General features: G+C 38.1%; 1 protein-coding gene across 14 annotated transcripts; it reads left to right on the top strand.

Moving 5' to 3' along the window:
• The first annotated feature begins 1,680 nt into the window (after positions 1–1,680).
• LOC115120308 (mucin-2-like) lies at positions 1,681–21,749 on the top strand. 14 transcript variants are annotated; one of them, XM_065001699.1, is made up of 24 exons: positions 1,696–4,559; positions 4,896–4,922; positions 6,215–6,502; positions 6,775–7,056; positions 7,800–7,943; positions 8,236–8,292; positions 8,823–8,885; positions 9,025–9,078; positions 9,339–9,386; positions 9,555–9,632; positions 9,824–9,880; positions 9,995–10,087; positions 10,230–10,248; positions 18,430–18,461; positions 18,573–18,677; positions 18,763–18,791; positions 18,902–18,968; positions 19,153–19,171; positions 19,280–19,311; positions 19,422–19,462; positions 20,117–20,183; positions 20,561–20,601; positions 20,764–20,812; positions 21,018–21,230. In XM_065001699.1, the coding sequence occupies exons 1-23, from the start codon at positions 4,502–4,504 to the stop codon at positions 20,791–20,793; spliced, it is 1,731 nt and encodes a 576-aa protein (XP_064857771.1). In that variant the 5' UTR covers positions 1,696–4,501; the 3' UTR covers positions 20,794–20,812; positions 21,018–21,230. The 14 variants fall into 14 exon arrangements, 10 of the variants coding, with proteins under 10 accessions (XP_064857771.1, XP_064857775.1, XP_064857773.1 ...); XR_010458789.1 differs by lacking the exon at positions 20,764–20,812 and adding an exon at positions 21,361–21,749 and having other exon boundaries at positions 1,722–4,559; positions 21,018–21,108; XR_010458788.1 differs by lacking the exon at positions 20,764–20,812 and adding an exon at positions 21,361–21,749 and having other exon boundaries at positions 1,733–4,559; positions 21,018–21,152.
• The last annotated feature ends 355 nt before the right edge of the window (positions 21,750–22,104 follow it).

Here is a 22,104-nt window from a genome sequence, read left to right as displayed (position 1 = left end):
TTTGGTACAGAAACCTTTGTTTGCAATTACAGAGATCATACGTTTCCTGTAGTTCTTGACCAGGTTTTCACACACAGCAGCAGGGATTTTGGCCCACTCCTCCATACAGACCTTCTCCAGATCCTTCAGGTTTTGGGGCTGTCGCTGGGCAATACTGACTTTCAGCTCCCTCCAAAGATTTTCTATTGGGCTCAGGTCTGGAGACTGGCTAGGCCACTCCAGGACCTTGAGATGCTTCTTACGGAGCCACTCCTTAGTTTATTTGTTTTTTGTTTTACCTTTATTTAACTAGGCAAGTCAGTTAAGAACAAATTCTTATTTTCAATGACAGCTTAGGAACAGTGGGTTAACTGCCTGTTCGAAGGACAGATCGACAGATTTGTACCTTGTCAGCTCGGGCGTTACGCTCTAACCACTAGGCTACCCTGCCGCCCTGGCTGTGTGTTTCGGGTCATTGTCATGCTGGAAGACCCAGCCATGAACCATCTTCAATGCTCTTACTAAGGGAAAGGAGGTTGTTGGCCAAGATCTCACGATACATGGCCTCATCCATCCTCCCCTCAATACGGTGCAGTCGTCCTGTCCCCTTTGCAGAAAAGCATCCCCAAAGAATGATGTTTCCACTTCCATGCTTCACGGTTGGGATGGTGTTGTTGGGGTTGTACCCATCCTTCTTCTTCCTCCAAAGACGGCGAGTGGAGTTTAGACCAAAAAGCTCTATTTTTGTCTCGTCAGACCACATGACCTTCTCCCATTCCTCCTCTGGATCATCCAGATGGTCCGGACTTCAGACGGGCCTGGACATGCACTGGCTTGAGCAGGGGGACCTTGCGTGCGCTGCAGGATTTTATTCCATGACGGCGTAGTGTGTTACTAATGGTTTTCTTTGAGACTGTGGTCCCAGTTCTCTTCAGGTCATTGATCAGGTCCTGCCGTGTAGTTCTGGGCTGATCCCTCACCTTCCTCATGATCATTGATGCCCCACGAGGTGAGATCTTGCATGGAGCCCCAGACCGAGGGTGATTGACCGTCATCTTGAACTTCTTCCATTTTCTAATAATTGCGCCAAGAGTTGTTGCCTTCTCACCAAGCTGTTTGCCTATTGTCCTGTAGCCCATCCCAGCCTTGTGCAGGTCTACAATTTAACCCTGATGTCCTTACACAACTCCCTGGTCTTGGCTATTGTGGAGAGGTTGGAGTCTGTTTGATTGAGTGTGTGGGCAGGTGTCTTTTATACAGGTAACGAGTTCAAACAGGTGCAGTTAACATAGGTAATGACTGGAGAACAGGAAGGCATCTTAAAGAAAAACTAACAGGTCTGTGAGAGCCGGAAATCTTACTGGTTGGTAGGTGATGAAATACTTATGTCATGCAATAAAATGCAAATTAATTACTTAAATCATACAATGTGATTTTCTGGATTTTTGTTTTAGATTCCGTCTCTCACAGTTGAAGTGTACCTATGATAAAAATGACAGACATGCTTTGAAAGTAGGAAAACCTGCAAAATCGGCAGTGTATCAAATAATTGTTCTCCCCACTGTGTATATATATATATATATATATATATATAAACTTGCATCAGTGAATCATTAAACATCTTTACAAAGCCTTAGCTACCACCAACACTTCTCTACAGGAAAAGTGGAGATTGCATTTTACAGCAGCTAGGTCTACACTTAAATGCCACAAAAAACTGCTTTATTTAAAAACATACAAAGTGGATAAAAGGAGTGCAGTCACTCTGCTGCTGCCTTCTTGCCTCGTTTCCCTGTGGTTTTAGTTTCAGGAGCAGCAGTGTCCCCTTCATCAGCCTCTGCAGGCTTCTGGAAAGCTTTGGCCTTTGCACCACTTCTTGGCTGCCCCTTCACCCTTGGTTGTCTTCTGTGCTTTGGGTTGATCCTCAACTGTCCTCTCTGCCCCTTTGTCCTCTTTGACTTGAGCTTCTTAGCAGGGGCCACCTTGGAAGCAGATGCTTTTGCGGACTTCCTGAGTTTTCATCCTGAAAGATGAAAATGACAGGTTTGCAATGCTGCTGGTTTGTGGTAGCATTTAAAATTGAGATTCAATTTGAGATTCAATTTAACCTTGGTAAAGCCCAAATAGGGAACAGTACCCATGACAAAAGTGTAAAAAAAGTCCCTATAACCCAAAACCACTTGAACAATGCCAATAGTCAGAACATAACTGAAACCACACTTGCCTCTGAAGGTTTCTCCTTCTGCTTTTTGGCTGTAACCTTTTTCTTCTCAGCTTCTAGAGACAAGAGTTAGTGATGTGTGTGTATGCATGCAATCATGGACATCATGAGGAGAAGTGAGATACCCATACAAGTCATTGAATGAGCAATGTTAAATGTCCTCCATTGCAATGGGTGTAGCTCAATAACAATGATCCCATACAAGCACGTGATCAATGACGTCAAAAGCTTTGTTTCGCTGGGTCCAAGAGGCAAAAAAACAAATGGATTATTTTTTAACCAACCATGTTCTCAATGTTCAAAATACACCAGAGAACATATTTAGCCACAGACGATCAATAGGTTCTCAAAAATAACTGGATTAAATTTTATCACAAGAGCATGCTGCCAAAATAAAGAAAACGCCAACAAAGTGTCTTAAAAAGGGTGTTTGGCCTCCACCAGCTGCAAGAACAGCTTCAATACGCCTTGGCATAAATTCTACAAATTGATCTAAACCATGGCAGGAAAACGCACCCCACACACACTATAAACTTTGTCCATCAGTTATTCAAATGTTTCCTTTATTTTGGTAGTTACATTGTTGCCTACAGTCTCGAAGACTGCAATTTGGGCAGCATGCATGCCAAATGTACAGCTTTTTGTGTTGTGGCCATAGACATAATACATCGATTTTTGGATCCTCTTATCCTGGCATTTTGAGTGGAAACTCATGGGTACACTAGCAATGGCTGCCAGTTCTGATTTGAACTGGAACTGGCATCCATGGATGATATGTAGTTGGTTGCAGCTGTCTGTTTGCACATTTCAATATAAAAATTGTGGGAAAAACATAGTTTGGAAAGCAAATGTCTACTGCTAAAAATAGGAGACTGTCTCTAGAACCAATATAATTCTCAACTCCCAATTTTTAGTGACAAGCAGCACCGTTTTTCAAAGTAGCTCATCTTGAGGTAGGCTATTGCCAAGAGGAGCGCATTGGCCATCACCGTGAGTAGTAGCATATGGTGGCCTCATCATTGAGTCAGTGTGCCACTGGAAATTGTATTTAATTGCCCAATGTAGTAATATATAAATAAAAAACACTATTCAAACAGGAATGCTGCTTTAACATACTCAATTACAATTTTTGGGAAGGAAAACCATTTCAAATCTGGAAACACTGGTCATTTACTTTAATAAGATTTAGACATGCATGGGTCACTTACCCGAAACCTCCCCTGTGCGCCGTTTGCTATCGAGTTGATGTCCTCACCAATACCCCGCCCTCGATTCCTATTTTCAGGGTCTTGCGTGTCATGTACTTCAACTTCATCAGGTCCACAGATGGATATTTCTCTGTTATGAAGCCGCGAATGGCCTGCGATGAGACGATTCGAGAGTCCAACTCCTTCAGCGCTTCATTAACCAACACCATCGTGGGTGGATGAAGAGGAGTTTTTCATGCCACAGCAGGTGCTCTACTTGTTTCTAACAATGAAATTGACAAATCTATCAACCGTAATCTGACCAAATAGCCGTTACTTCTTCAGCGGCTGCTGCTTTTTTTTAGGTGGTATGATCTAACGGTTAATATCAAAGTTAGGCTATATAAAAACGTTAGTTTAAAATCAGCAACTGCATTCTCAGCCTACACTGGTTCAATGTTATGCACTTCAAGCAAAGCACGCGGTTTATCTGAACGGGCGTGGAAATGTAGGTACCAGTCAGAGCATTAAAGGTAAAATGATCAGTCCGAGTAGTGTGAACTCGCTTTTTCTTCTCTCCTCCGTTCCTTCCTTCCATCCATCCTTTCCTTTACTGCGCTTATCAGTTTACCGTCATTGCTCTGGCATGTTATTAAACGTGACTCACCAAACATAAATTAAATATGAAAACCCTTCTACATTTTAGAGATTCTAAAAACCTTCAACCACAAATGCAGGGTTTTTGTAGTTAAACATTGTGCAGCTGTTAAAAACTTAAAACAAAAGGTCGAAGATAAATATTTTATTCAGAAAGACAAGTTAGCTTGTTGGTTTTAGAAATTGAATTGCCTGCAATAATGATACAAAATAAAATTTCTTGAAGACAGGTAGCTTTAGAACCTAAAAATAATTACCGATGAATGATTCTGAATGTTCAGCCTCCTTGTCCTCTGCAACATGACATTAGCCCACAGTTGTCATATGAGACATCTGTGGTTTTCCTGTGAACAAGCTCCACATCTGCTTTTCTATTGAAACATTTCATCTTTGTCCCAGTCACTGCCACCATCTTCTGTAAAGTCAGACTAACAGTATGTATGTAGCTGTCTAAAAAATGACATTATTCATCCCTGATATGGCTGGTCGTCTGTTTTTACTCATCCTCCTTTTCGGTGAGTTATTTTTCTGTTCCATCACGTTTGTGCGACAGGATATTCCATTATTCTTTCCCCTCTTTTAGTCTTTTACTTTAGGAACTCTTAATATTTCAACATGTTATGGTTATAATAAGTGTGTCTTATTCCATTGATCATCCTATTGGTTTATATTTCTCTGTCATTATTTTACATTTTGTACAGATAAGAATGACCACTGCTTGATAACATGGCTGTGAATACATTACAGACTGTTCTGCTTTGCCAGCTTGTGTAAAGTCTTCCCATCTCATGTTTTCTTATTTTTCATAATGGTAAAAAGACCATGATAATGACCCATTTTGTTATGTCTAGATACCTTCCAGTACCTCAAAGCCAAAGGTCAGTATCATTATTATGGATTTTAAGCTGCATTATGTAACTTTTTGGGCTACCAGACAAAACAACGGGTTACCAAAATATTCAAATAATGATTGACATATTTTCAATAATAACGTTATTTTGATTAATTTATTCATACGATTTCATCCTTCCACGAGATGCTGTATACACTGGCTATACAAAACATTTACATGACATAGACTGACCAGGAAAATCCAGGTGCAAGTTATGATCCCTTATTAATGTCACTTGTTAAAGCCACTTAAATCAGTAAATAGATGAAGGGGAAGAGACAGGTTAAAGTGTGTATGTGTGCTATTCAGAGGGGGAATGGGCAAGACACAACATTTAAGTGTCTTTGAACGGGTATGGTAGAAGGTGCCAGAACTGCATCAGTGCTTGGTTTTTCACGCTCAACAGTTTCCTGTCTGTATCAAGAATGGTCCACCACCCTAAGGACATCCTGCCAACTTGACACAACTGTGGGAAGGATTGAAGTCACAATTGGTCATCACCCCTGTGGAATGCTTTCGACACATTGTTACAGTGCCTTGCGAAAGTATTCGGCCCCCTTGAACTTTGCGACCTTTTGCCACATTTCAGGCTTCAAACATAAATATATAAAACTGAAAAAAGATACAAGTGAAATATCGCTGTTTGATGCGTCAAATCAGCTTGTTGACCAATCAGGACCTAGATATGACTGTACGTCACATAATCATTTAACAAGTTTGTTACTTCTTTACGTAGTTATTACAGATTGATTACACTAGTATTTCATATGTCACAGTGATTCACCGATATGTATGATGCTGGTAAAGTTTTGTCTTGTGCACCTGCCGCTGCAGCACAAGCGCAGACACACCTCCCCAAGCTCTGGGACAGTTCTGGTCAGAAAGAAATCCATCACATCCGTTGTTTGGCTGTGCCCATTTAGCAACGTTCCAAAATGAGCATATGTCCTGGTGGAAGGATGAAAATAAAACACATTTACTCAGAACAATAATACGTCTTTAATGAAAGACATGTCCTTCATCTTTTGTATAAATGTTGGCAACCGTTTTACAAAAGCCAAATGGCCATCAAAGCCGAGGATTATTGTGTGATAACTCCCTCCTAAGGGCTGTTCCTGGCACAGGCTCTCATTGTTTATTTATTACAGTGTCTGAATTGTTTTTCTCTTTCAAACTCATAATATTACGTGGTACATTATCTGTATGAGTCATTAAACATTGAAAATGAATTTATAATTCAATTTAAAAAGAAACCCCATCATCCCTCTGATCTCACAGATCTTCCTCAGCCCAGTCTAACAGTGATTCCTGCAGTCATCAAAGAGAGAGACTCAGTTCAGCTGAACTGTCAGACTCCTCCATCTGTCTCTGAGTGTTACTTCAAAATGGAAGGGCAAGTAGAATTCACCCTTCCATCACCCTGTCAACAGACACTCACAGGAACACTACTGGTGAGGTGGACAGGTCAGAGTTCACCAGCTGAGGTCAAAATACAATGTCAGTACAATGCTACAGGTTCACAGTTTAGATCCATATACAGTGAGCCTTCAACAGTCACAATTCAGGGTAAGAAGACTATTTGAATGGTTGTAAACAATGTACTGTTGTGCCATCATTACCACGTTCCTCTTGTGATATGTTATCATACTGTGTGTTGTCATAATCTATTACGTGAAGCAATCAAGCAATATATTATATATCCTTAATTTCCCATACTGTCGCTGCATAAAGTAATTGACTCAATATCCTTAAGTCTGAAATAACAAGGAGGGATTAGACTATCAATACATTTCTCAAAACCACTAAATGCTAAATGCTTAATTCCCCTATTCTCACAGACATTCCTCAGCTGACAGTGAGTTCTACAGTCATCAGAGAGACAGAATCAGTTCAGCTGAGTTGTGAGACTCCTCCATCTCTCCCTGTGTCTCACTGTTACTTCAACATAGAGGGGGGGAAGAATCTTCCAGACTCATTGTGTACTCAGACAATAACAGGAACTGAGCTGCTCAAGAGGTCTGGTCCAACATTTCCAGCTGTGGTCAAAGTGACGTGTTACTACACTGTATGGAAGTCTCACACATCTCCTTTTAGTGACCCTGTCTCAGTCACTGTTCAGGGTAAGTAGGTGGTTTAAACAATGATACACTTCACTGTTATACCGTCTTAATTATGCTCGTTCAGAAAATGAGATTTTCTGTCGTATTTCCTAAACGTCTTCATTTCACATAATGATAGGATTTACTCTACTTTGTTAAAACATAAATGCTGACATAGTTGAACATTTTATTAATGGATTTTCCATACTGTTAGTATGGATGGATTACCTGTAATGTTTTTTTAAATGCAACGTTCAACGAGACCCACCTCCTCCCAGGCTGACAGTCAGTTCTACAGTCATCAGAGAGAGAGACTCAGTTCAGCTGAGCTGTCAGACTCCTCCATCTGTCTCTGTGTCTCAGTGTTACTTCTACACAGAGATGAGAGATCCTAAATGCTCACCCTGTACAAGTTCAGTCACAGGGACTGAGCTTTTCTCGTAGGCAGGTCAAAGTTCATCTGCTGAAATCAAACTGAACTTGTTCAGTTTACGTCTCAGTTGTTGAATCTTGTCATGTTCACACACGATTGATCGGCTATGAAAAGCCAAATGACATTTACTCCTGAGGTGCTGACTTGCTGCACCCTCGACAACTACTGTGATTATTATTATTTGACCATGCTGGTCATTTATGAACATTTTGCTGAAAATAAACACAGTTGACAGTGAGAGGACGTTTCTTTTTTTGCTGAGTTTACATTACATTAAAATATTGTGATGCAAAAAGGAGTCTCTGTCCTTCCCTCTCCCTTCCAAAACCAGACATTGCAGTCAATTTTGAAGGGTACTTCAACATCATCTGTTTGATTCCTGGATCCGTCAGTCCTTACACCACCTGTAACCTGTATGTTGGAGAGGAGAGCCAGCCATCCTTCACAGAAAAGATGTGGAAAGACAAAATCAAAGGTTCCAAACAGGGGTTCTGTAGATTCACTGTAAATGAGAGGGATCTTATCAGAACTCTACAGTCAGTCAGGAGTAAGGAGGTGAGCTGTGACTACAGAGTGAGCTCAGGACCAAACTCTCTTTCTCCACACAGTGATGGGAAAGCTTTCCACATGAGTTATTATCAAAAATATCTATCAGAGCTGCAGGTCTTCATGATCTGACTCACTTTTATTTCAGCATCTTCTTAGTATGACTAAATTAATTCTGACCAACAAACTAAATACCACATTTCAATCCCAAATTATTTTAGATCTGGTGGGAGTTCACATCAGTGATCCAACAACTATACAGACACCTTCTATAGCAGGTAGGCTACACATTTGTGCTTTTATAGTGACACTGCTGTTATTTTAAAGCAAAGCAAGTTTCAGCAATACGAATAGTTGTGTTAATGTGTAAATTAATCTGTTCTGTTAGATAATTAAGCTGTTGTATAGATATGACACAAGCCTCAACACCAACGCCTGGGATCATCAGCACAAGTATTATAATGTCTGTGTTCATCTAGTCGAGTGTTTAGATCGTATCTATACGCTGTTAGGCTTCTGCTGTTAGATAACATGGTGACTTTATTCTAGGAAGCTGTCAACAACAATCAACACCGTATCTGTCCTGAAAGACTTGATCACCTTATGAATTGGTCTCATCATCTCTATAATGAGGAGAAATATAATCTACCAGGGCAGGAAGCAATCTGTCCATAGTGATTTTATAGTCCTACTTTTCCCACTTTGAATAGACAAGTCATGAAGGTATTTCAAAAGGCCAACAACAACATGATGATCATTAATACAATCATTAATAAAATGCTAATTTCATTATTATGTGTTTTCTCAGTGGGTTTGACTCCAGGTCCTAGGTCTACTTTGCCGCCCAGCACGACAGTGAGTCCTACAGAAGGTGTGTTGGGCCTCTAAATGACCATCTCTGCAAATAGTAATTATACAGTCAAAGGTTTAGATTACGGGCCTGTAAAATTAAGTGACCCAAATGTGAATGTAAAACCTTATTCTTGTGTAATCATATTGCTTCCCACTAGTTTCAACTGTTACTTGTGCCTTTACCCCAGACACCACAGTGACACCAACTACCAGTAAGTAGATCAACCAATTATAACTTAGTTTGCAAATACAATATATTTGTTCAGATTCATTCACTAAAGCTCTGACCGGTTAACTAATAGATATATTCATAGCTGCTTGTAATTTCAGTCCAGATTTTCACCCACTTTTAGTCCATCTGATTTGTAGGTAATGTGTAGTGTACTTCTCTCTTTATGCTTATTGAAAGACCTTAGATATTACATTAACTTTCATTTGTTCTTGTGTAATATGAGTAATATCTTCTCACCAGGGTTGACCTCCCCTTTGACCCCTAGCAGGGCAGTGAATCCTTCATCAGGTCTCTTAGTCATCTTTATCTAGTTAGCAAATATAAGTAAAACAAATAGAGTAGCTTTATCTTCTCCATGTTTTGTTTTTCCACATCACAAATTTGCCTCATTACAAAAAGAGGTTGATATTTGATTGATTAAAATCAACCCATTAAGATGTATTTTTTTATAATCAGATCCAATGATTTCCTTTGCATCAGCGTCGACTGTTTGCTGTACTTTGACCACTGACACCCCAGCGAGTCCAACTGAAAGTAAGTTTAGCCAATAGGTTTAATTTAGTTTGCTAAATATTTTTGTCTATTAAAGCATAAACCAAGTTTTTCAAATATAGCCAAATGTAAATTCAGTCAAGGCATTAGGATTAATCAAACAATTTGTCTCTTCTTAGAAATATTTACCAAACTCTGTTATTAAGTTGTCCTTCTCTCTTGCATGTGCCCAGGAGGTCAAAGCTCCACAGAAAGTGAAGTGGAATCAAACAGTCAAGAAAGCATTCTGTGTAAGTATCCTTTTCTAGTTGTCTTTTCTCACACATTTGAAAACAGAGCTGTGCACATTTTCTTAGAAGAACATGAGCTGATGACCTCTCCTATGTCATCATGTCACCAAATAGTGGGGCAATTATGGCAGGCAGCAGTGGGTGTGGCTTCTGGAGTGGGCGTGTTCCTGGTAGGTTTGACAGCTGTCTGTCTCTGCAGGAGGACCAGTGAGTACATTTGATTCTGCAAAACAAATCATTTGAAAATTTACCTGCCTTTGGCATGGGTTAATTTATCAACTCATTTTGATCATATTGTATAGGTTAGACTATATTCAATTTAATTAATTTAGCCTCATTTGTTTTTCAGACAAAACCAATTCTCAGAGGTAAGAATTCCCTTGTGAATTTGATGCAGATTGTATCAACCTTTAGTTCTGTGTTGTCCATGATGAGATGTTCTTACCACAACCTTCTTATACTTTTATGTTGTACAGACCTACAGCCAGACAGGATGTTCACAGACAATGTATGTTCCAAACAAAATACATCAAACATACACATACATACAACATACAGAACTATATACACGCATGTACAAACACTGTAATTCAATTTTCAATGTGTTTCTGTTGTAGATGATTTGGTGTCTATGGGAGCGGTGAGCAGCGGAGTCATGGTGATTATTCTACATTACAGTGGAATCTGTACACATGTACCCCTCTGACAGAGGAGGCTGGTGGGATGAGTTATAGGAGGACAGGCTCATTGTAATGGCTGGAATGGAATTAATGGGACGGAGTCAAACAAATCGAACACATTGAAACTACATGTTTGACTCCATTCCATTAATTCCATTTCAACAATTACAATGAGCTCGTCCTCCTATAACTCCTCTCACCAGCATCCCCTGCCCTCTGACTGTCTGATCTGAGGATCAAGACCTTAATGTTACATTAGTAGTGCTTCAACATATGAATGTTCAAAGTATCAAACAGCTGTATTTATATGGTAATTTTAAATAAAGATGGATTTATTATTTATATTTTAATATTTAAAATTACCATATAAAGATGGATTTGTTATTTATATTTTAATATTTAAAATTACCATATAAAGATTGATTTATTATTTCTATTTTAATATTTATAATGACCATATAAAGATGGATTTATTATTTATATTTTTATTTTTATTTATGACCAAATACGATGTTCTTCACCAGAGATTATTTCTTAATACATTAATTCATGTTAAACCTTGTAAATGTGTTCCTAAGTAGGTACAGAGTTTAGTTGTATAAACTATTTTTGATCAAATAACCTACATTTTGCCTTGGACATGTAGACCTCAGAATGACACAAATCCGACTAACACTTCCTGTGATACAAAGGAGGGTGCCGTTCATGTCACGAGTTAGAGAATAGAATAGACAGACAGTTTTTAGACTGGAGGATAAAAAATCTCTATTTTCTCTCTCATCTTCTCCCTCTTTCTCCACTACAGGTGGATTCAGGAGATGCTGGAATCGATTCTCAGATCACTTCTGTACTGTCCATGTTCATGCCCTCAGGTTTGTCCCTCAGATCTCGGGACCATCTGCAAGTGCACAGCTGCTGTACATGCTTAAACTTTGGGCCTAACCATATTAACCATATCAAAACGCATATATAACACTTAAAACAGAAATGAATGTGTCAGAGCATCAGCAGTGTGAGAATAGATCTGTAGATCTGCAGGGTGGTTTGAGTCATGAGGAGAAGTGTGAAATTACATCAAACCTTGTTACTTGCACTTCGTCTGTGTGGTTGTTACTAATGGAATAGGGCAAACTCGACTAAGTAACACACATGCAATGTAGACATATAATATACACATGATCCCCCCTCAAACACACCCTCATACATACATACACAACCTCTTACTCATGGAATTGTCTCTCTGTGATGTGCAGGTCCCGTTGATGTGGATTCACAGGCATTTGCAAATAAACATGTAAGTACAGCACAAATGTCCTATTCATTGTATTATATTATATTGTTATATTATTATAATTATATATAGCATTGTTTTCACAGGCAGACTGACTCGAGGATAAAAGTGTCTCTCTTTCTCTCACTGTGTTTTGACTTTCAGTTTAAGATTGGTCTTACATCCTCATAAAATACCCCTTATGAATTACATTTACTGTACTGTAGATTCAAAGCCCTAAACTGAATCTGTTTCTTTTCTCTAGTCTGATACGTACCATGTATACAGCTTAATCCCCGACAGACCAGCAACCTCAGCCCAGCCGGATGGGTTGTACAGTCTGCAGACACACTGAAACTACACCTCTGGTTTTCTGTATCTGTCTCACACATCTCACACAAATACAAATACATACATTGATTAACAGGTAATATGTCTACTGTATTACACATGGACAACTGGTTTCTGTTACATGTCTATCCATAATATCTGTTACTGTGTTAATATTTATATTTTGGGGATTTTGGAGGGGTCCGGGGCATACTCCCCTTTGAGCATTTTTCTTATTTCTTCTCCCTAGTAAATGCTAAATCTACTGTATTTAAGTATTATGTTGACTGTTTGATACCTTCTTCCATAACAGTTGGATACAATTAATTTCCTATTGGGCAAAACATAATCCAAACACAACCAAAACAAACTGCAAATGCATACAAACTCAAGTTTGTTGAGTCACAAGCTTGATGCATTTATTGGGTGCAAAGAATATAGGACCAAAATACATCATGCTTGACTACTTTAATACACTATAAATTAATTTGCCCAAATACTTATGACTTCTTGAATTGGGGGGACTATATACATAAAGTGCTTTTTTATCTCATTTGTAAAACATACAATACCTTCAGAAAGTATTCACACCCCTTGACTTTTTCCACATGTTGTTATGTTACAGCCTGAATTTAAAATGTATGAAATGTAGATTTTTTTTTATGTCACTGGCCTACAAACAATACCATATAATGTCAAAGTGGAATTATGTAAAAAAAGAAGTGTCAATAAGTATTCAATTACTTTGTTATGGAAATCCAAAATAAGTTGAATAATACATTGCATGGACTCACTCTGTGTGCAATAACAGTGTTTAACATGATTTTTAATGACTACCTCATCTCTGTACCCCACACATACAATTATCTGTAAAGTCGGTCAGTAGTGAATTTCAAGCACAGATTCAACCAAAAAAAACAGGGAGGTTGTCTAATGCCTCACAAAGAAGGAAACTATTGGTAAAAACAAGCAGACATTGAATATCCCTTTGAGCAAGGTGAAGTTATTAATTACACATTGGATGGTGTATCAATATACCCACTCACAACAAAGATACTGCCATCATTCCTAACTTAGTTGCCGGAGAGGAAAAAACCCACTCAGAGATTTCACTATGAGGCCAATGGTGACTTTAAAACAGTTACAGAGTTTAATGGCTGTGATAGGAGAAAACTGAGGATGGATCAACAACATTGTAGTTAATCTACCAAACTAACCTAAATGACGGAGTGAAAAGAAGGAAGCTTGTACCTGTTTGCAGCAAGGCACTAAAGTAATACTGCAAAAACTGGCAAAGCAATTCACTTTTTGTCCTGAATACAAAATGTTATGTTTGGGGCAAATAGGATACAACACATTACTGAGTACCATTCTGCATATTTTCATGCACAGTGGTGGCTGCATCATGTTATGGGTATACTTGTAATCATTAAGGGACTGGGGAGATTTTCAGGATAGAAAATAAATGTAATGGAGCTAAACACAGGCAAAGTACTAGAGGAAAACCTGGTCGAGTCTGCTTTCCACCAGACACTAGGAGATGAATTCACATTTCAGCAGGATAATAACCTAAAACACAAGGCTAAATATACACTGGAGTTGCTTACCAAGAATACAGTGAATGTTTCTGAGTGGCAGAGTTACAGTTTTGACTTGAATCTACTTGAAAATCTATGGCAAGACCTGAAAATGGTTGTCTAGCAATGATCAACAACCAATTCGACAGAGCTTGAAGAAATTTGAAAAGAATAATGGGCGAATGTTGCACAATCCAGGTGTTGAAAGCTCTTAGAGACTTAGAGACGCAGAAAGACTCACAGCTGTAATCGCTGCCAAAGGTGGTAATACAAAGTATTGATGTGGTGTAAAGACTTATCTAAATGAAATATTTGAATTCAGGCAGTAACACAATAGTAATAATAATAATAAGTCAAGGGGAATGATTTTTTTTGGAAAATATCCTAATAAAAGGGGAAATTCTGTACTGTCACCTTATATGAAACATTCTATCTCAAATGTAAAATACTGGAGTATAGAGCCAAATATATTTTTTTAGCCTCACTGTCCAAATGCATATGGAGTAGAGCGTATGACCGATAAATTATTCTGATTGTTCAGATACCCTTACCTCTGCAACATTAGCTCACACTTGCTGTATGAGACTTTTGTTAAGGTTTCTGCTCCTTGTGGTTTTGTAGTGAACAAGCTCCATATCTACTTCCCTATTTAAACAATCCTCTGACTCAGTCACACACCTTACTGTGAAGTCAGACTAACAGTATGTAGCTGTCTGACAAATGGCATTGTTCATCCCTGATATGGCTGGTCATCTGTTCTTGGTCATTCTCCTTTTTGGTGAGTTATTTCTACATTTCTACAGTTTCATCATCTGTTTGTTCTACAGGATATTCCTCTTCTTCTCTCCCCTCTTTTAGTTTTTTTACTTTTTACTCTTTTACTTTAGGAACTCTTGATATTTCTGAATCTCATGGCTATGATGAGTGTCTTGTATCTTATTCCATTAATCATCTTATTTATTTCTCTCTATCATTATTTTACAATTTGTTCAGATAAAATTGACCACTGCTTGATCCCCATTAATGCATTACAGTAGATTACTGTTAGAGGAATTTCTAAATTCCTATATGTTTTGTAGCCTAAATCAAATTCGCACTCTCTCTATTTCATTAATGAGTTGTAAATTCATTAATTATGCATGAAATAGATCGAGACCAGTCTTAAAAGTCAGGTAACAGCGTTTATTACAAGAGAGTACTGACACATACACATTTTTCCACAGGTTATAAACTGAAAATGACGTCAGCGTTTTCTAAATGTTCTATCTCTTCATAACACCGGTAGAGGCCCTATAGTTTCTCGAGCTTTCGCTCCACGCCTGAAGTCAAGGTCAGTCAGTATAAATCAGCATTCTAGACAGTCTGGAGATAGTCCGTTCCTGCCACCTGGAGATTGTACAAATGAATGAACTAAGGAACAGACCTTCATTGTTACTAAACTCCTGACTACATTATATACAATTGGGAATGGGAGTAAGAGAGAAAATTCATATATGTACAGTACATTATAGCATTTGGACTAGTCAGTTCTGATTGGAATGTATACATAATTAGTCATTTCAACCATAATTTCCTCCAACAATTACGCTACTTTACCAACTTGTGTGAAGTGTTCAGGTGTCTCCTGTTAAAACATACTTTTTGAATGGCAGATGATGATAATTTACTTTATAATTTCTAGATACGTTCCAATCCATCAAAGCCCAAGGTCAGTATCATTATTATGAGTTTTTAGTTACCCAGTAAAAATATTATAATAATCATGGTATATATTCTTCTCATTCAAATATAACATTAGCTGATAGCATATCCATCTGACACTCTGAATTCAAAATGAATTACGGATAAATGATTAATACAATACAGTGCTGAAGGTTGGCAGTTTAAATCTGTATACAGTGAACCTACTTCTGTCCAAATTCAGGGTAAAACTAATGTCTATAGCTGTAAACACTGCAAACAATGTTCTGCTCAGTTGGTCATCTAGAAACACATTGTCATATTGTCTTTTTGCAAAGAGCAATTGCATGAAAAAATATATTATATCCCCTTTATTTCCCATACTATCGCTGGGAATTATTCTCAAAGTGTGATTGTTTTATGTTTAATGGCTGACAGTAGATTTCCCAAACCAGTAACAAAATGCTCAGTACCTCTGTCCTCTCAGATCTTCCTCTCCTTCCTGAGCGGTATGACGGCTGTGTGGTCCCATGGTGTTTATACTTGCGTACTATTATTTGTACAGATGAACGTGGTACCTTCAGGGGGTTGGAAATTGCTCCCAAGGATGAACCAGACTTGTGAAGGTCTACAATTTTTTGGGGTCTTGGCTGATTTCTTTTGATTTTCACATGATGTCAAGCAAAGAGGCACTGAGTTCGAAGGTAGCCCTTGAAAAACATCCACAGGTACACCGCCAATTGACCCAGATGATGTCAATTAGCTTATCAGAAGCTTCTAAAGCAATGACATAATTTTCTGGAATTTACCAAACTGTTTAAAGGCGCAGTCAACTTAGTGTATGTAAACTTCCGACCCACTTGAAATGTGATACAGTTAATTATAAGTGAAATAATCTGTCTGTGAACAATTGTTGGAAAAATGACTTGTGTCATGCACAAAGTAGATGCCCTTACCGACTTGCCAAAACTATAGTTTGTTAACAAGAAATTTGTGGAGTGGTTGAAAAACGAGTTTTAATGACTCCAACATACAGTTGAAGTCAGAAGCATGTAAACAGAAGTATGTAAACTTCTGACTGCAACTGTATGAATAGTCACATTACACCTTCCTACATACACATTTTACCTGAGTTACCTCCAGTATATAGCCTCGTTATTGTTATTTTATTGTTACTTATTTAAATGTTTTTTTATTTGATTTATTTAGAGTTTTTTAGCAAATATTTTCTTACTTTCAGCAATGCAGTGTTTTAAAGTTAAGTGTTTCATGGTAAGGTTGTATTGTAACACCTGTTGTATTCGGAGCATGTGACAAAAACATTTTATTTTATTTGATATGAAACAAATGTACATTTCTCTTCTCATCTCTTCTCACCAGGTTTGACCTCTCCTTTGGCCCCCAGCACAGCAGTGAATCCTACATCAGATGTGTTGGTCATCTTTAGTTAGTAAAACTGAAAATGATTAACTTATTTTATCAGACCCAGGTCTTTGTATACATTTTTTGAATCACAAATGTGCCTAATTACTAGAAATGAGGTTGATATTGGATTGATTAAATCATCCCATTAAGATACCTTATTGTATAACCAGATCCAATGATTTTGCTTTGCACCAGATTTGACTGTTAGTCCTACTTTGACAACTGACACACCAAAGAGTCCAACTGAAAGTGAGTATTGTCACACGATTTTTGTTTATTGGTGTTGACTAATTTGTGATGTGTGTTAACTGTTAACAAACTGTCTCTATCTTTTATGCGCACAGGAGGTCAAAGCTCCACAGACATTGTTGTGAATTCAAACAGTCAAAAAAGAGTTTGGGGTAAGTGTCCTTATTTAGTAATTCCACAGCAAAAATGCACTTGTCTTTTTCTGCTAGCTCTGACTTTGCTGATAACTACTTTGTTGAGGGAAAATGTACTTGTGATTGTGATATGTTGTTGCCTCACCAAGCTATCTTCAGATGAATGCACGTAAGTCGCTCTGCTAAATGACTTGTCGCGGAAATTACCATCAGGGACACCTGAAGTCAATATTAAATGAATAATTCTTTATTATCAACAAGCTGGAGAGGTTCCAACAAACTTAATGTACCATAGTACACGTTGGTCAGGAGCTCCACCGGGGAAGTCCCATTAGTTGTCTTATTTAGTGCTTAAACAGACAAGTTATATTTGCAAGATTTAGCTTATTCATAATTCATAATTAATTCATCATTAACGTTTGGTTCAAGCATGTGACCAACCAATACCTCATGAGGCTTCTTCTCTTCAAGCTGAGACCTTCAAACTGAGACACTACTTTCAGTTTTCAAAACAATGTTATTGGCACACTGCCAAATTGGCACACTGCCAAATTGCTGATAGTGAGGATTCCTCCCAGTCACGATCAATCAGTCAGTTGCATGGACCCAGTCCAATTGGTTATTAAAAAAGCACAAACATTTTCCTTCACAGACTCAAATGTAAAACGCTTAGCTGACTAGCTGTCTTTTCTCACATATATGAAAACGGAAACGTTTACCAAGACTAATAATAAAGTGGTATTCTAACACCTGTCTACCATTGAAGTATTTACATTTGGATTAAGAGCTAATGACCTCTCCTGATGACATCATGTCACCAAACAGAGGTGCAATTATGGCAGACAGCAGTGTGTATGGCTTCTGGAGTGGGCGTGTTCTTAATGGGATTGACAGCTGTCTATCTCTGCAGGAGGACCAGTGAGTACTTCTGATTCTGCATAACAAATAACTTGCAAACATTTTCCTTCTCATATTAATGTAAGTGCCTTTGACATGGTTTAATCTTTCAACTAATTTTGGTGATATTGTGTAGTGTATATTCAACATCAATCATTTAGTCTAATTTGTTTTTCAGAGAAAACCAATTCTCTGAGGTAAGAATTCCCTTGTGAATATGATGCAGATTGTATCAACCTTTAGTGCTGTATTGTCCATGATGAGATGTTCTTACCACAACCTTCTTATATACTTTTATGTTGTACAGACCTACAGCCAGACAGGATGATCACAGCCAATGTATGTTCCAAACAAAATACATCAAACACTGCACACACTACTAACACAACTACACACGTGCATGTACAAACAACAAATTCTAATTTAAGTTTGATTTATTTTCTGTTGTAGGTGATTTGGTGATGGGAGCTATGAGCAGTGCAGGCATGATGGATTCAAGAGATGCTGGGATCTATTCTCTCATCACCTCTGTACCGTCCATGTTTTTGCCCTCAGGTGAGTTTGTAACAGAATGTCTCCTGCCCCCCCACACACACACAGACACACAACCTCTTACTTTGTCTCTCTCTGTGAGATGCAGGTCCTGTGCAGCAATCTGCAAATGAAGATGTAAGTACAGCAACAATAATAGCCTTGGATATAGATACAAACTTGTTTTCGTACAAACAGACAGACAGTCTGGGGGTTAATAAGGACCTTTCTCTCTCACTTTCCTCCAGGCTGATTCAGAGAATGCAGGGGTCTACAGCCTGATCACTTCTGTACCATCCACAACTTTACCATTAGGTTTGTCTGTTTAACTCTGTCCAGTGAGTACATTTGATTTTGCAAAACAAATCATTTGAACATTTACCGTGCTAACATTAATGTAAGTGCCTTTGGCATGGATTAATTTATCAACTAATATTGATCATATTGTATAGATTAGACTATATTCAATTTAATTAATTTAGCCTCATTTGTTTTTCAGAGAAAACCAATTCTCAGAGGTAAGAATTCCCTTGTGAATTTGATGCAGATTGTATCAACCTTTAGTTCTGTATTGTCCATGATGAGATGTTCTTACCACAACCTTCTAATACTTTTATGTTGTACAGACCTACAGCCAGACAGGATGATCACAGACAATGTACGTTCCAAAACAAAATACATCAAACATACACACACATACGACTTACAGAACTATATACACGCATGTACAAAAACTGTAATCCCATTTTCATTGTGTTTCTGTTGTAGATGATTTGGTGTCTATGGGAGTGGTGAGCAGCGGAGTCATGGTGATTATTCTACATTTACAGTGGAATCTGTACACATGTACCCCTCTGACAGAGGAGGCTGGTGGGATGAGTTATAGGAGGACAGGATCATTTTAATGGCTGGAATGGAATTAATGGAACAGAGTCAAACAAATCAAACACATTGAAACTACGTGTTTGACTCCATTCCATTAATTCCATTTCAACAATTACAATGAGCCTGTCCTCCTATAACTCCTCTCACCAGCATCCTCTGACTGTCTGATCTGAGGATCAAGACCTTAATGTTACATTAGTAGGGCTTCAACATATGAATGTTCAAGTATCAAATCAACAGCTATATTTATTTACAGATTTATATGGCAATTTATATTTATTATCAAATAAGATGTTTTTCCCCTGAAATAATTTCTTAATACATTAATTCATGTTAAACCTTGTAAATGTGTTCCTAAGTAGGTACAGAGTTTAGTCTTATAAACTATTTTTGATCAAATAACCTACATCTTGCATTGGACATGTGTAGACCTCAGAATAACACAAAACCCACAAACACTTCCTGTGATACAAAGGAGGGTACAGTTCATGTCTCGAGTTAGAGAATAGAATAGAAAGACAGTTTGTTACGACTGGAGGATAAAAAGTCTCTCTCTTCTCCCTCTCTCTCCACTACAGGTGGATTCAGGAGATGCTGGAATCGATTCTCAGATCACTTATGTACTGTACGCATTCATGCCCTCAGGTTTGTCCCTCAGAACTCAGAACCATCTGCACGTGCACAGCTACTGTACATGCTTAAACTTTGGGCCTAACCATATCAACCTTATCAAAACGCATATATGACACTTAAAACAGAAAGTAATGTATCAGAGCATCAGCAGCGTGAGAATAGAGCTGTAGATCTGCAGGAGGGTTTGAGACATGAGGAGAAGTGTGAAATGACATCAAGCCTTGTTACTTGCACTTCTTCTGTTTGGCTGTTACTAACGCAATAGGTCAAACTCGACTAAGTAACACACATGCAATGTAGACATGTGAAATACACATGATCCCCCCTCAAACACACCCTCATACATACACAACCTCTTACTCATGGAATTGTCTCTCTGTGATGTGCAGGTCCCGTTGATGTGGATACACAGGCATTTGCAAATGAACGTGTAAGTACTGCACAAATAATTGCATGGAGTATAGATATATCGTTATACAATTCATTGTATTATATTGTTATATTATGATATGTAGCATTGTTTTCACAGACAAACTGACTAGAGGATTAAAGTATCTCTCTCTCTCTCAATTTCAATTCAATTCAATTCAAGGGCTTTATTGGCATGGGAAACATGTGTTAACATTGCCAAAGCAAGTGAGGTAGATAATATATAAAGTGAAATAAACAATAAAAATTAACAGTAGACATCACACATACAGAAGTTTCAAAACTCTCTCTCTCTCTCTCTCTCTCTCTCTCTCTCTCTCTCTCTCTCTCTCTCTCTCTCTCTCTCTCTCTCTCTCTCTCTCTCTCTCTCTCTCTCTCTCTCTCTCGCTCTCTCTCTCACTTCTGACAACTCTATAGTGGCTCCCGAGTGGCACTGCATCTCAGTGCTAGAGGCGTCACAACAGACACCCTGGTTCAAATCCAGGCTGTTTCACACCAGGCCGTGATTGTGAGTCCCACAGGGCGGCATACAATTGTCCAGGTTTGGCCGGTGTAGGTAGTCATTGTAAATAAGAATTTGTTCTTAACTGACTTGCCTAGTTAAATAAAGGTTAAGAAAACATTTAAAAAGTCTCTCTCACTGTGTTTTATGACTTTCAGTTTAAGATTGGTGTTACATCCTCATAAAATTTCCCTTATGAATTACATTTACTGCACTGTAGATTCGAAGCCCTAAAGTGAATCTGTTTCTTTTCTCTAGTCTGATATGTACCATGTATACAGCTCAATCCCCGACAGACCAGCAACCTCAGCCCAGCCTGATGGGTTGTACAGTCTTCTGCAGACACACTGAAACTACACCTCTGGCTGTCTGTATCTGTCTCACACATCTCACACAAATACATTCTTTCTCACACGACATCCTTTATTATCACTCATCCAGTTACTGTAAATACGTTGATTAACAGGTAATATTTCTACTGTATTTCACATGGACAACTGATTTCTGTTACATGTCTATCCATAATATCTCTTACTGTGTTAATATGTCTATTTTGGGGATTTTGGAGGGGTCCGGGGCATACTCCCCTTTGAGCATTTTTCTTATTTCTTCTCCCTAGTAAAGGCTAAATCTACTGTATTTAAGTATATTATGTTGACTGTTTGATACCTTCTTCCATAACAGTTGGATACAATTAATTTCCTATTGGGCAAAACATAATCCACAACCAAAACAAACTGCAAATGCATACAAACTCAAGTTTGTTGAGTCACAAGCTTGATGCATTTATTGGGTGCAAAGAATATAGGACCAAAATACATAATGCTTGACTACTTTAATACACTATAAATTAATTTGCCCAAATACTTATGACTTCTTGAGTTGAAGGGACTATATACATAAAGTGCTTTTATATCTAAATGGTAAAACATACAATACCTTCAGAAAGTATTCACACCCCTTGACTTTTTCCACATGTTGTTATGTTACAGCCTGAATTTA

This window comes from Oncorhynchus nerka, linkage group LG15 (genome assembly GCF_034236695.1).
Source record: "Oncorhynchus nerka isolate Pitt River linkage group LG15, Oner_Uvic_2.0, whole genome shotgun sequence".
NCBI classification, from domain to species: Eukaryota; Metazoa; Chordata; class Actinopteri; order Salmoniformes; family Salmonidae; genus Oncorhynchus; species Oncorhynchus nerka.
This window is presented reverse-complemented; position numbering and strand designations above follow the sequence as displayed.